The sequence below is a fragment of the Dendrobates tinctorius genome, unplaced genomic scaffold (genome assembly GCF_039654945.1).
Source record: "Dendrobates tinctorius isolate UK_male_01 unplaced genomic scaffold, ASM3965494v1 ptg000126l, whole genome shotgun sequence".
NCBI classification, from domain to species: Eukaryota; Metazoa; Chordata; class Amphibia; order Anura; family Dendrobatidae; genus Dendrobates; species Dendrobates tinctorius.
Window position 1 is genome coordinate 23580042 of NW_027361794.1, and position 15294 is coordinate 23595335.

Here is a 15294-nt window from a genome sequence, read left to right on the forward strand (position 1 = left end):
TTATAAACTTACACAGTATATAGTCTGAGGTCTGGGATCTGCCAATATGGGGCTAGTTTTCTGACTGTTTCGGATAACATGATACATGATTTTAGTTTTTTTTGTCTAGTCTCGCTTGAATGTAGGTCAATATTAAATAGTCTCCTGATGAGTCGCCTTTGGTGAGGACGATGAAACCCGTAGAAATGAGAGGCTTGGAGAGTGAGTGTGTATACGTCACCTCACCCTATATACTGAACTGTGGGGTACATGTTTTTTCTATTAGTCACCTACTGACTAACCTTCAGGGGGTGAATTATGGGTATAGTTTTACATTTGGAATAAAGTTTAGTTTTATCCTTTTGTCAGCAAACATGAGGAATGACAAGAGACAACCCATTTAAGAAGATTCAGTTTTGGTTAAAATTATTCCAACACTATGAACATAAAAAAGGCTTCTCCCCTATGTGAAGTCTCTGATGTTTATTAACAACTGATTTCCAAGTAAAACATTTTCCACATTAAGAAAATGAAAAAAGCTTCTCTGTGTGACTGCTCTGATGTCTAACAAGAAGCACTTTCTGGTTAAAACATTTCCCACATTAACAGGAAAAAGGCTTCTCCCCTGTGTGGGTTCTTTGATGGCTATCAAGACTTATTTTCCATTTAAAACATTTCCCACATTCTGAACATGAATATGGCTTCTCTGCTGTGTGGATTCTCTGGTGCTTAACACAATTTGATTTATTGTTAAAACATTTCCCACATTCTGAACAGGAAAAAGGCTTCTCTCCTGTGTGGATTCTCTGGTGCTTAACACAATCTGATTTATTGTTAAAACATTTCCCACATTCTGAACAGGAAAAAGGCTTCTCCCCTGTGTGAGTTCTTTGGTGAGTAACAAAATGTGATTTACGTGCAAAACATTTCCCACATTCTGAACAAGAATAAGGCTTCTCCACTGTGTGAGTTCTATGGTGATTAACACAATCTGATTTATTGCTAAAACATTTCCCACATTCTGAACAGGAAAAAGGCTTCTCCCCTGTGTGAGTTCTCTGGTGATTAACAAAATGTGATTTCTGGTTAAAACATTTCCCACATTCTGAACAGGAAAAAGGCTTCTCCCCTGTGTGTGTTCTATGGTGAGTAACAAAATGTGATTTACGTGCAAAACATTTCTCACATTTTGAACAGGAAAAAGGCTTCTCCCCTGTGTGAATTCTCATGTGGTTAACAAAATGTGATTTCCATGTAAAATATTTCCCACAGTCTGAATATGAAAATGACTTCTTTCCTGTAGGAGCAGTTTGTTTTTTATTGCCTCTTTTGTGACTTTGATTTTCTTTAGTAGTCGGTAATGAATCTGAAGATGGGACCTGTTTCATAGGATCAGATAACAGATCTTTGCTGTGAATGGATGATGGTATATCTGGAGTAATATCAATCACTTCAGTTGTATCTTGTAGGATCTCAAGATCATCAGATTTAAAAATTGAAGATGTCAGCTGTCCCTCTGATCTCCTGGTACAGTCATCTGCTAAGATAAAATACAATTATTATTTTTAATAAAATATCCCAGTTTTATATTTTTGAACATTTCTGCTTACACTGTCCATAAAAATGGCAAGTTATGTAAAAAACTTTATTTATTTTTATCAAGACCATGACAGTTCACAGTCTAATAGAAAACCTTGTTGGATGAACCAGTAGTGTGCGGTGTTCAACTGTTTGTTCATTCTGCCTCCCAAATATTGAATAAAAAGAAACCAATCAATGTTATGTGGGCGAAAATAATACCAATTCTCATCTCACAAAAAACAAGTCCCCACTCAGGTCCATCATCTGTCAATGGAAAAACAGAGGTTCCCACACTATTAGTGGCTCAAAGGCTGTTGAAAAGCAACAAGGTTTCCATAAACCAATCCAGCAAAATCCGCTCTCACTTCGGAGTCTTGCAGTGTGCGCAAACAACATTTAGGATCCCTGTATTTAGTAATATTATAGTGAGAAGAATCTGCTTAATTTGCGGTGTGTGTCTCCTGGAGCACAATCTGGGCACTATGTGCTGGGTAAGAAAATGGCAAATGTGTGATTTTCACTCTCCAACATCCACTGCATATTCATTTCTGGAAAGTGGCTGTGGAGTCAAAATATTCACTCCTCCTACACACGTGGTCAAAGTTGTTGGTACTTCTCGCTTGATGACAGAAAAACCCACAATGGTCACAGAAATAACTTGAATCTGACAAAAGTAATAATAAATAAAAAATCTATCAAAATTAACAAATGAAAGTCAGACATTGCTTTTCAGCCATGCTTCCTCAGAATTTAAAAAAATAAAACTCATGAAATAGGCCTGGACAGAAATGATGGTTCCCTTAACTAAAATATTTTGTTGCACAACCTTTTGAGGCAATCACTGCAATCAAACGATTTCTGTAACTGCCAAGGAGACTTCTGCACCTCTCGACAGGTATTTTGGCCCACTCCTCAAGAGCAACTGTCTCATGTTTGAAGGTTGCATTTTCCAGACGACATGTTTCAACTCTTTCCAAAGATGCTCAATAGGATTTAGGTCAGGGCTCATAGAAGACCACTTCAGAATAGTCCATTGTTTTCCTCTTAGCCATTCTTGCATGTTTTTAGCTGTCTGTTTTGTGTTGTTATCCTGTAGCAAGACCCATGACCTGCGACTGAGACCAAGCTTTCTGACACTGAGCAGCACATTTCTCTCTAGAATCCCTTGACAGTCTTGAGATTTCATTGTTCCCTGCACACATTCTAGAAACCCTGTGCCAGATGCAGCAAAGCAGCCCCAGAGCATAACAGAGCCTCCTCCATGTTTCACAGTAGGGACAGTCTTCTTTTCGTGATATGCTTCATTTTTCTGTCTGAGGACATAGAGCTGATGTGCTTTGCCAAAAAGTTCAATTTTTGTCTCATCTGTCCATAGGACATTCTCCCAGAAGCGTTGTGGCTTGTCAACATGTAGTTTGACAAATTCCAGTCTGGCTTTTTTATGATTATTTTCAACAATGGTGTCCTCCTTGGTCGTCTCCCATGAAGTCCACTTTGGCTCATATACTGATGGATGGTGCAATGTGAAATTGATGTTCATTGAGCTTGAAGTGCACCTTTAATATGTTTAGGAGTTTTTCTGGGTTCTTTTGTTACCATTCATATTATCCGTCTCTTTGATTTGTCATCAATTTTCCTCTTGCGGTCACGTCCAGGGATGTTGGCTACAGTCCCGTGGAGCTTACATTCCTGAATAATATGTGCAACTGTACTCACAAGAACATTAGCTGCTTAGAGATGGTCTTTTAACTTTTACCTGTAACATGTTTGTCTATAATTTTTTTTCTAATCTGAGACATCTCTTTCCTTCGCTTCCTCTGGTCCATGTTGAGTGTGATACACCCCATGTCACCAAACAGCACAGTGAGTATCTGTAGCCCTCTATACAGGCCATTCACTGATTCCAGGATTGTAGACACCTGTGATGCTAATTAGTGGACACACCATGATGTAACATGTCCCTTTTGTCACATTATTTTCAGGTGTTCCATCATTTCTGTCCAGGCCCATTTCATGTATTTTATTTTTTTTTTTTAAAAATCTGTAGAAGCATAGTGGAAAAGCAATGTCTGACTTTCATTTGTTCATTTTCATAGATTTTTTATTTATTATTACTTTTGTCAGATTCAAGTCATTTCTGTGACCATTGTGGGTTTTTCTGTCATTAAATGAGGGGTAACAACAATTTTGACCACATGTATATAGATTATAACCCTCAGTGAATTCATTTATAAAATGGAATCACTTTATGGGGATTTTGACTATTCTGTCAGGCTACTTTCACACTTGAGTTTTCTTGCTGCGCGTTTTTTGCGCATAAAAACGCATGGAAAAAACGCATACAAACGCTGCATTTTTTTCAAGCATTTTTAAGCGCATGCAGGAAAAAACGCAGCGTTTTTATGCGTTTGTATGCGTTTTTAGTGCGTTTTTAGTGCATATGCGTTTTTTCAAGATTGTTTGTCCACACCCAAAAAAAAAAAAAAAAACAATCTGCCAACACACCCGACCAATGGGACATCAGTGGCGGTGTGGTATGTTAATATATAGACTATGTCTACAGTATTCTTCACATTTGCTTGATTTTTCTCGTGTCAACATGGATCTGCGCTGGAAGAGTTTTCACTTCAACTTGGATTTGGACATCGCGATGGCTCAGGCGTATGCAGTTGCTTGCCATGAACAAAGGAAGAGAGAGAGGCAGTGAAGACGGCAGCGGTGGCGTATGTGGATACATCCGATTGTTGAACTCCGGGAGAGCCATGGCGCATACCACACCGTCTACAGTGAGCTACAGGCAAACCCGGAGAAATTAACAGATTATATCCGGATGTCCCAAGAAAGCTTCAGGGATTTGCTTGGTCGTGTCCAAGAATCCATACGGAGACAGGACACACAGTTCCGTCGTGCGATTCCTCCTGAGGAACGGCTACTGGTGACATTACGGTACGTAATATTTTTAAAAACCAAGTGGTTGGGTCTGATAGTTTTTTTTTTTACATGTACTATTCAAAATCTTGGCTAATTATTTTTCGTGAATGTACTAATATTTTATTTTATAGTTTTACAAAACCATATACAGAAATATTAATTTTAATTCTTTCTCTGTTTTGCAGATTCCTGGCGACTGGAGAAACCCTATCTTCACTCCACTTCCAGTACCGTATTGGAATCTCTACCTTGTCTGGAATTGTTGCGGACACCTGCCGGGCTCTCTGGAATGTTCTTTGTCCAGAATTTATGCCCCTGCCCACCACTGAAAAGTGGATGGAAATTGCTGACAAATTCTGGACAGGCTGCAATTTCCCCAACTGTTTGGGAGCTGTTGATGGTAAACACATCCGGATAATCAAGCCCAAAAGGACTGGATCTGAGTACTATAATTACAAAAAGTACTTTTCAATAGTACTCATGGCCATTTCGGAATCATAGAATCATAGAATCGTAGAGTTGGAAGGGACCTCCTGGGCCATTTGGTCCAACCCCTTGCTCAAAGCAGGATTCGCTAAATCATCCCAGTCAGATGTCTGTCCAGCATCTGTTTGAAGACTTCCATTGAAGGAGAAGTCACAACTTCTCGTGGCAGCTTGTTCCACTCATTGATCACTCTAACTGTCAAAAAGTTTTTTCTAATATCTAATCTGTGTCTCCTCCCATTCAGTTTCATCCCATTGCTTCTAGTCTTTCCTTGTGCAAATGAGAATAAAGTTGATCCTTCTACAATGTGACAGCCCTTTAGATATTTGTAGACTGCTATTAAGTCTCCTCTCAGTTTTCTCTTTTGCAAACTAAACATTCCCAAATCCTGCAATCTTTCCTCATAAGACAGGGTTTGCAAACCGGTCACCATTCTGGTCGCTCTTTTCTGAACTTGCTCCAGTTTCTTGATGTCTTTTTTAAAATGTGGTGCCCAAAACTGGACACAATATTCCAGATGAGGTCTGACCAAAGAGGAGTAGAGGGAAATAATGATTTCACGTGATCTAGACTGTATGCTTCTGTTAATACATCCTAGAATTGTATTTGCCTTTTTTGCTGCTGCATCACACTGTTGACTCATATTCAGTTTGTGATCTATTAGTATACCCAAGTCTTTTTCACATGTGCTGTTGCTTAGCCCTATTCCTCCCATTCTGTATATGCTTTTTTCATTTTTATTGCCCAGATGTAGTACTTTGCATTTTAACCTATTAAAAACCATTCTGTTAGTTGCTGCCCACTTCTCCAGTTTATTTATATCTTTTTGAATCCTCTCTCTCTTCTCTAGTATTAGCTATCCCTCCTAGCTTTTTGTCATCAGCAAATCTAATCAGTTTACCCTCAATTCCTTCATCTAAATCATTGATAAAGATGTTGAACAATACAGGGCCCAGGACAGAGCCCTGTGGTACCCCACTTGAGACCTTCGTCCAACTGGATGTGCAGCCATTTACGACCACTCTTTTGGTCCGATCACTAAGCCAGTTATGAATCCACCTAACAGTTGCCTTGTCCATTCCATACTTAGTCATTTTTTCAATAAGGATTGTGTGAGATACTTTGTCAAATGCTTTGCTGAAGTCAAGATATAATATATCTACAGCATTTCCTTGATCCATCCAATCAGTGATTCCGTCATAGAAGGAAATTAAGTTAGTCTGACATGACTTATTATTAGTTACAAACCCATGCTGACTCTGTTTAATCACTTCATTCTTATCCAGGTACTGACATACATGTTGTTTAATAATTTGTTCAAACATCTTTCCTGGTATAGAAGTCAGACTCACCGGCCTAGAGTTGCCTGGGTCCACCTTCTTCCCCTTTTTGAAGATAGGAACAACATTTGCTCTTCTCCAGTCTTCTGGGGCTTCTCCTGTTCTCCAAGAATTTTCAAAGATTATGGAGAGGGGTTCAAAAATTTCTTCTGCTATCTCCTTCAGTACTCTGGGGTGTAATTCATCTGGACCTGGAGACTTGAATTCATATAGGTTAGCTAAGTGTTTCCTCACTTTCTTTCTGTTTATAGATATCCTGGATTCTTCTATTCCCTTAATAGGACAGTGAAGAACAGTTGATGTTACATTTCCTTTCTGAGAGAAAACAGATGCAAAATAGGAATTTAAAATTTCGGCCTTCTCAACATCCTGTCTTACCATTTCATCATTTTCATCCTGTAAAAATCCTATAGCATCTTTGACTTTTCTTTTCCTTTTGACATATCCCCAAAATCCTTTATTATTGCTTTTGACATCTCTTGCAAGCCTCAATTCATTTTCAGCTTTAGATAATCTGATTTGTGCCCTGCAGGTTTTGCAGGCAGCATTATATTCTTCTTTAGATATGCCTCCCTCTTTCCATTTTATAAACATTTTTTTCTTCCTTTTTAGCATGTGCTTAAGTTCTGTGTTCATCCATCCTGGTTTCCTTAAATGCTTCCTATTCTTCCGTCTTTTCGGAATTGTTAACAATTGTGCTTTGAGAATTTCATTTTTCAAGATTTTCTGTATTGAGCTTATCTGTACATTCACCGTTTGTGTCCGAGGATCACCCTCTTCTGGTGAAGGAATGTAGTGAGGCTGATTTGGATGAAAGAAATCAAACACCTGATCAGGTGGATTGTGACTGGGTAACAGGAACTTCAGATTAGATATAAGGCAGCCGACGCCCTTCTGAGTGGCTGGTGATTTCTCTGCTGGATTCTTGGAGACCAGTCTGATTTCTGCTTCTCAAAGATAAGTTTTTGCTCTGCTATTGAACTTATTAGTTTTGGTTTTGTTTACCTTGTTTTTTGAGTTCAGCCATCCCCGGCTGGGGATGTGCTGTATTCTTATTCCTTGATCAGTGTTCTCTTTTGCTCTGCTTTCAGAATATTCTGAGTGCTGATATAGGGTTTGAAGTCTAGTGACTTCAGGATCCTTTTTGCTTATTAGTTGTGTTGGTAATATTTTTAGCAGGGCTTTCTCGGATTGCAGACAGCAGCTTTTCTGTCCTGTCCTTTTTAGTTAGCTTGGGCCCCATCGTTTGCTCAACCTATCTTTCTATCTGTGTTAGAGTTTTCATCTTATTTCACCGTCATATGTTGGGGGCTGCCTATTGCTTTGGGGTCTGCTCTGGGGCAGTCAGTTTTTCCCTTTTCTCTCTTTAGGCTTATTTAGATCTCCGGCTGTGACGAGGTGTCTAGGATCACCGTGGGAACGCTCCACGGCTACTGCTAGTTGTGTGATAGGATTAGGGGTCTGCAATCCGCTAATTTCCAACCTCTCTGATTTTCTGGGCTGAGCTTGTGTTTTGTTTTTTCCTCCTCGGTGACTCAATCATAACAATTTCCCATCCTTCCTGGACATTTTTGTCTTTAAGGATATCCAGCCATTGGATCCCTCCAATTCTCTTTCTGAATCCCTTAAAATCTGCCTTTCTGAAATCTAACCTTGACGTCTGAGTCTTCACAGGTCTTCCTCCTCTAGTTATCCAAAATTCTAAAATAGCATGGTCACTACCTCCTAGGGTCCCAGCCACTTTTACCTCCTCAACCATTTCCTCCCTGTTTATAAGGATTAGATCCAAGGTAGCAGTTCCCCTTGTTTTCTCCCCTACCTTTTGGAAGATAAAGTTGTCAGCAAGAGAGGATAAGAATTTCCTTGACCTGTTAGTTTTGCCTGAGAGAGATTCCCAACAAATGTCTGGATAGTTGAAATCTCCCATGACAACTACGTCATATTTTTTGGAGAACTTGGCCATTTGATGCATAAAGAGTTCATCCATATCTTCAGCTTGCACAGGCGGCCTGTAGTAAATGCCTACAATGGTGTCCTTTCCATTGTTCTATCCTTGTATTCTTCCCTCTGAAGCTTCAATCTCTGTGCAGATATACGCGTTTCTAACATACAATGCAACACCTCCTCCTCGTTTATCAAGTCTGTTTCTTGCAAATAAGTTGTATCCTTCTAGTCTTGTATTCCAATCATGTGTATTGTCCCACCAAGTTTCAGTGATTCCAATGACATCATATTTCTTTTCCTGTGTTAGTAGTTCCAATTCTCCTTGTTTGTTGCCCATGCTTTGTGCATTAGTATAGAAACATTATAGTTTGTGATTGGTTTCTCTTTCTCCAATATTTTTATTAATTAGATTCTTTCGTCTTTGTTCTTCCTTTCCACTTCTAATAGCAGAGTTCTCAATAGCATTTGTCAGGTGTATGGCTTTTTCTGGTCTTTTGCTTCCCTTCCCATGTTGTTCTAGTTTAAAGCTCTCCTTACAAGTGTAGCAAGGCGACTTCCAAATACATGTTTTCCAGTCTTCGTAAGGTGCACCCCATCTCTAGCAAGTAGTCCATCGTAAAGGTAATTCACTCCGTGATCCATAAATTCAAATCGTTGCTGATGGCACCATCGACGTAGCCAGTTATTCACCTGCAGAATCTTATTCCACCTCCTTGTTCCATGGCCATCCACTGGGAGGATGGAAGAGAAGACCACCTGCGTTCCCAGTTCTTTCACTTTCTTGCCTAAGTCTTCAAAGTCTCTGCAGATGGTTTCCAGGTCATTTCTTGCCGTGTCATTTGTCCCCACATGTAGTAGCAGGAATGGGTAGTCATCTGTAGGTCTGAAGAGTCCTGATATCCTGTCAGACACATCTTTAATTTTTGCACCTGGAAAACATCCGGATGCCGGATGTATGTTTGTAGCAGTGGACATTGGAGCATTTGGCCATGGTAATGACTCACAGGCTTTTAAAAACTCAGACATGGGCCGGAGGTTGTATGGCAAACAATTTAATTTCCCTATGCCACGGCCTCTTCCCCACACCGAAGCTCCGCCACTGCCCTTTGTAATGGTTGGGGATGAGGCTTTTCAAATGTGCGCAAACCTATTGAAACCCTACTCCAGCCGGGACTTGGACCACACCAAAAAAATATTTAATTACAGGCTGACCAGGGCCAGAAGAACTGTCGAGTGTGCTTTTGGGATTCTTGTCTCAAGATGGCGAATTCTCGGCACAGCCATTAATCTTAAACTTGAAACAGTCGATGAGGTGGTGAAGGCCTGTGTGGTTCTACATAATTTTGTGATAGCTAAAGAGCACCCGACCTTTGAACTCCATGATGATGCTCCTAACCCATTGCCTGAATTCACTCAGCACCCTCTCAGGTCATCCGTTGAAGTTGGCCAAATGAGGGACCAATTTGCGGTCTACTTTGTCTCTGATGTAGGACGGGTGCACTGGCAAGATGAAATGGTGTAAATGTTTTTGTTTGTTAATGTTAATAAAAAACCTGATTTGCTACCAGTACCGAGTGCACTATGCTTTTTACACTCCAATAAAATAAAAAAATTCCCATGTATACCTGTGAATTCATGATGTTCTCACACCTGGGCAGGTAAATACACATATGAGTTAAAATGCAGCATCGCTAGTCTGCGTGAAATATATTGGTACGTAAGCAAAGCTGCAGGTTAAATATGATATGTGTATTAACCAGGCCATGATTGATCAATATAACCAGGCCATGATTGATAGATAAATAGTTATGATTATGACATTTGAGCGACTTTGGTAGGATCGGGTTTCAGGAAACCAAATTTTTTTCAAATGAAACTTGTACAACTAGTGTTAAAAAAGGATTTGTTCAAAACCTAACCCGAATGCAAGTCAATGGGGAATAAAAGTCTGCATTGAATGGATGAATGTAATCAGCTCAATTCCAACTTTTATTTCCCATTGTGGTAATGTTTCGCAATAAACTTGCCTTTTTTTGGCCCGAAAACCAGATCCTAGTCGTTAAAACTCTAGTTATAATACTAGGCCTTGGTATTTAACAATTATACTAGGCCTTGGTATGACTATACTAGGCCTTGGTATTTAACATATGATGTGTATTTTACCCATGAGTGGATTCAACACACAAGAGTATGTTGTTAATTACAAGGTATATCAATAATCCCCCTTGCCTAGAATCACAGTAAGTGAAATGAGGATGGTAAAAACAGCCAATCCTCCAAACATTTTTTATGACACCTTGCAAAGTTAAAGTCGCATTGTGTGTACGGTGCAGTGTGTGTGAGCGGCGCCAAAAACATTAATCAAACTTATGGTGAACCAGAAATTTGAATTTATTTTGAAACAGAAAAATTAAACAAAACTTTATTTTTTTCTGCGTTTGGGGGTAGATGGTTGCAAGTTGGGGGTATGCAGGGAAGATGCAGAACTTACAGTTGAAGAAGGTGTTCTAGGGGAAGGGGCAACAAAACTTGTGGGGGAAGGGAGTCCAGTTATGGGACTTGAAGTAGAAAAGGTTGAGGAGATGAAAGAGGTTCAGGTACATTGGTCCGAAGTGCTTGTTTACACAAACTTTTCTGCCTGGACCTATTTGGGCCCAATGCCCGCCTTGATTGTTGGCGCATTGAACTTAGAGCAAATAACGAATGTGGGTCCCCCATCTGCTGCTGTGGCTGCTGCTGCTGTGGCTGCTGCTGCTGTGGCTGCTGCTGTGGCTGCTGCTGCAGCTGCTGATGCTCTGTGGTGGCAGTGGCAGTGCTCGTCCTTGCAGGAGGACTGGTGGCGGCAGTGATGGTCCAGGTTTGCGGAGTGGTGGTGGCAGGGCTACTACATGTTGTAGTGTTTGTGGCAGGGCTGTTCCACATTTGCGTAGTGGTGGCTGTGCTCCAAGCATGCATGGGGGTGGCGGTGGTGCTCCAGACAGGAGCAGCGCTTGCCATGGTGGTGTTGGTGAAGTGACCAGCTGCACTCAGACTTGTGGTGGTGTAATGGTGGGTGTCCTGGCTTTGAATAGAGGTGTCCGTGCAGTGGTATGCAGCACAAGTCGGTAGTGAGGTGAAGCGAGTCAATGGTGGCACAGGTGGAAATGACACCACTGACTGCTGCCCATACCGATTATGCTGCATAGCCTGCAAGAAAGCATTGTTGCAGGCCTGCAGCACAATCAGCTGTTGCTCAGGACTAAGGTGTTCCGCCATGCCCTTTTCAATCTTACTAAAAAAATGGTGCGCTGGTCTGTTGAGGTCGGCCTCCAGACGGTCAAGGCGCTGTTCGACAGAAAGGAAGTGGTGTTGCATGTGGTTAAAACCACGTTCCATGAGTGAAAAACCGTTTTCCTATCTGTCGGACAGCGACTTGAGGCTGGCATTAAAGGCCTCGCTCAAGTGCATAAACTCAGGCAAGACATTCCTGTCCAAGGCCCTCTGCCGCTGGCAGGTAGTGCCTGCATAACCAGTGGCAGAGACCTGGGACAGGGGAACACCTGATGGACCAGCTTCCTGGTCACTAGCTGTCTGTGTGGCTGACCTGCAAGGTGCTTCCTGGCTGTCGGATGGCTGGGACAGGTCAGAGGACGTCCGATGAAGGACCGCTCCAGGGCCAGGTTGCAGGGTGCTGCTCCAGGTGCTGTGGAAGAAAGGAAAATCATTACTATCATGCCTTTACAAGAAGCATCAGCTGTGGATTAGAAAAACACAGATTAATATAAATAAAAACCCAAAAATTATAATACTTACGATCTGGTGGCAAGGACCGGACTTAGGAACTGCAACGCGTGATAGTGACGGTATCTTGTTCTTGTCCTTGACGCAGATCCACTGCGAACCTGGCCCTCAGCACGAACATCACTGTTGAAGCGGTCCTTGATCGAGCGCCAACGTGTTCGGACTTTGTCCACTGTTGGAAAAACAAACCAACAACATGAACAATTGTGTTTCATGCACGACATATGCTATCACTAAACCCAACAGTGCCATCAAGGACAATAGTCACAGTGGCACAATACAGCAATACAATACCCAAAGCAGTCACTGTTGAGCCAGATGACACTGTTGGGTTTCCTGCTAGAATATATCTAGCCCGAAACCCAACAGTGCCATCAAGAACAATAGTCACAGCGGCAAAATACAGCAATACAATACCCAAAGCATTCACTGTTGAGCCAGATGACACTGTTGGGTTTCCTGCTAGAATATATCTAGCCCAAAACCCAACAGTGCCATCAAGGACAATAGTCATAGCGGCACAATACAGCAATACAATACCCAAAGCAGTCACTGTTGAGCCAGATGACACTGTTGGGTTTCCTGCTAGAATATATCTAGCCCGAAACCCAACAGTGCCATCAAGGACAATAGTCACAGCGGCAAAATACAGCAATACAATACCCAAAGCAGTCACTGTTGAGCCAGATGACACTGTTGGGTTTCCTGCTAGAATATATCTAGCCCGAAACCCAACAGTGCCATCAAGGACAATAGTCACAGCGGCAAAATACAGCAATACAATACCCAAAGCAGTCACTGTTGAGCCAGATGACACTGTTGGGTTTCCTGCTAGAATATATCTAGCCCGAAACCCAACAGTGCCATCAAGGACAATAGTCACAGCGGCAAAATACAGCAATACAATACCCAAAGCAGTCACTGTTGAGCCAGATGACACTGTTGGGTTTCCTGCTAGAATATATCTAGCCCGAAACCCAACAGTGCCATCAAGGACAATAGTCACAGCGGCAAAATACAGCAATACAATACCCAAAGCATTCACTGTTGAGCCAGATGACACTGTTGGGTTTCCTGCTAGAATATATCTAGCCCAAAACCCACCAGTGCCTTCAAGGACAATAGTCACAGCGGCACAATACAGCAATACAATACCCAAAGCAGTCACTGTTGAGCCAGATGACACTGTTGGGTTTCCTGCTAGAATATATCTAGCCCGAAACCCAACAGTGCCATCAAGGACAATAGTCACAGCGGCAAAATACAGCAATACAATACCCAAAGCAGTCACTGTTGAGCCAGATGACACTGTTGGGTTTCCTGCTAGAATATATCTAGCCCGAAACCCAACAGTGCCATCAAGGACAATAGTCACAGCGGCAAAATACAGCAATACAATACCCAAAGCAGTCACTGTTGAGCCAGATGACACTGTTGGGTTTCCTGCTAGAATATATCTAGCCCAAAACCCAACAGTGCCATCAAGGACAATAGTCACAGCGGCAAAATACAGCAATACAATACCCAAAGCAGTCACTGTTGAGCAAGATGACACTGTTGGGTTTCCTGCTAGAATATATCTAGCCCGAAACCCAACAGTGCCATCAAGGACAATAGTGTCATGTCGGACACTGTTCGCACCAGGGTGTCCGGCAGATAGCGGAAAAACCCCATCCTACCACATGGTTCTCAGCGGTGCTGGTTGGTCTTTCGATCCGGCTTGGATTGGGTTAACCAGGTTGTCATTCTGGCTGAGGGCTTAGCCACGCCCTCTGTCTTTAAATTGCCCTGTGTGACTATGGGCGTCGCCGACTATAGCTCTTGCCTTGTGCTAAGCGATACCGGTCTGGAGTGGTGGTCTAAGGAGCATACGGTTGCTGGTGTAGTATATTCCATTGTTGCCATTTTGCCTCCCTGTGTTGTATTATTTGGTTGCCCTTGCACATTACTGTATTCCCCTGTATGTACGCGGTGTGGTGCATTTCCGTTATCCCTGTCCATACTTATTTGTGGGGTCTGGTGTTTGGTCTCCTCACTGGGTGGAGGGTGGTGGGTTCAGCTTAGGGCTGGACAGGAGACAAGGACAGGGTGGAGGCACAGGCAGGCACACCTTCAGTGTAAACCCTGGGTTGAGGGTCAGACAGGGTTTCCCCTAGTCTGAGGGACACCGCAGGGGCCCCGGGGTTTCAGCCTAAAGTTACCTAGGCTTCCCATGACATTATAGTCGGCCCAAAAAAAAAAAGAAAAAAAAAAGAGGATTATTTACCATGGATCCTATAGTCTCCATAACCAAGCAGCTGGAGGCTCTGTCCATTCAGGTCACTGAACTGAGGGGGGCGGTCCAGCAACAAGGCCTCTCAGTTCCTGCTGTGCAAACTGAGGCAGCAGTCAGGGCAGCTGAACCTAAGTTACCTCTCCCTGAATGATTCTCTGGTGATCGCTGTAAGTTCGTTGTATTTCGTGAATCCTGCAAATTGTATTTTCGCATGCGTCCTCTCTCCTCAGGAAATGAGGCTCAGCGTGTGGGCTTGGTAGTTTCCTTGCTGGGTGGTGACCCACAAGCATGGGCGTTTTCACTACCTTCTGATTCACCAGCATTTGAGTCTGCAGACCTTTTTTTTCTGCTCTGGGTTTAATCTATGACGATCCTGACAGACTGGAGTTAGCAGAGTTTAAAATACACTCTCTACTCCAGGGTGAGCGACTGGCGGAGGATTATTGTACGGAATTTCGTCGCTGGGCTGTGGACACTCAATGGAATGACCCTGCACTAAGGAGTCAATTTTTGCATGGGGTTTCTGGAAGGGTTAAACAAACTCTGCTAATGTATGAGACTCCCGCCTCTCTGGAGGCTGCTATGGTACTTGTTGTACGCATTGATCGCCGTTTTCGTCAGAGGTCGCAGGAGACATAGCCTGTGGGGGGAGGGGCAGTCTCTGGTGAGGTCGCCCCAGGTGAATCCGTGGAACCTATGCAGATTGCTGGTATATCACATACACATAATAACAAGCATAAATGTCCCTTGCCCAGAAAGCAAGGGGTCTGTTTTTTTTGTGGCAAAAAAGGACATTTTATTAATGCTTGCCCCCTGGTACCTAAGAAAGACATGCCGGCGGAAAACTGCTAGGCTCAGAGGGTTTGGAGGAGTCTAGTCTGAGCCTTTGCATATCCTCCGTGGTGGTCTCCCAGTGTATGCTCCCTGCCAAGGTAGTTATCGGGGGCCAAGAGCTGTCGATTACTGTATTTGTAGATA

The 15294-nt window shown here is 42.5% G+C and overlaps 1 protein-coding gene across 1 annotated transcript in view; it reads right to left on the reverse strand.

The window, feature by feature from the left end:
* Positions 1-250: 250 nt before the first annotated feature.
* The window catches only part of LOC141047178 (uncharacterized), an 86111-nt gene continuing 71067 nt past the window's right edge, over positions 251-15294 (reverse strand). Inside the window, exons 7-9 of the mRNA XM_073542133.1 lie at positions 12054-12072; positions 11845-11943; positions 251-1519 (exon numbers count right to left, since the gene is read on the reverse strand). Coding sequence (XP_073398234.1) covers positions 582-1519; positions 11845-11943; positions 12054-12072 — 1056 coding nt within the window. The 3' untranslated portion in view covers positions 251-581. The remainder of the gene's footprint in view (positions 1520-11844; positions 11944-12053; positions 12073-15294) is intronic.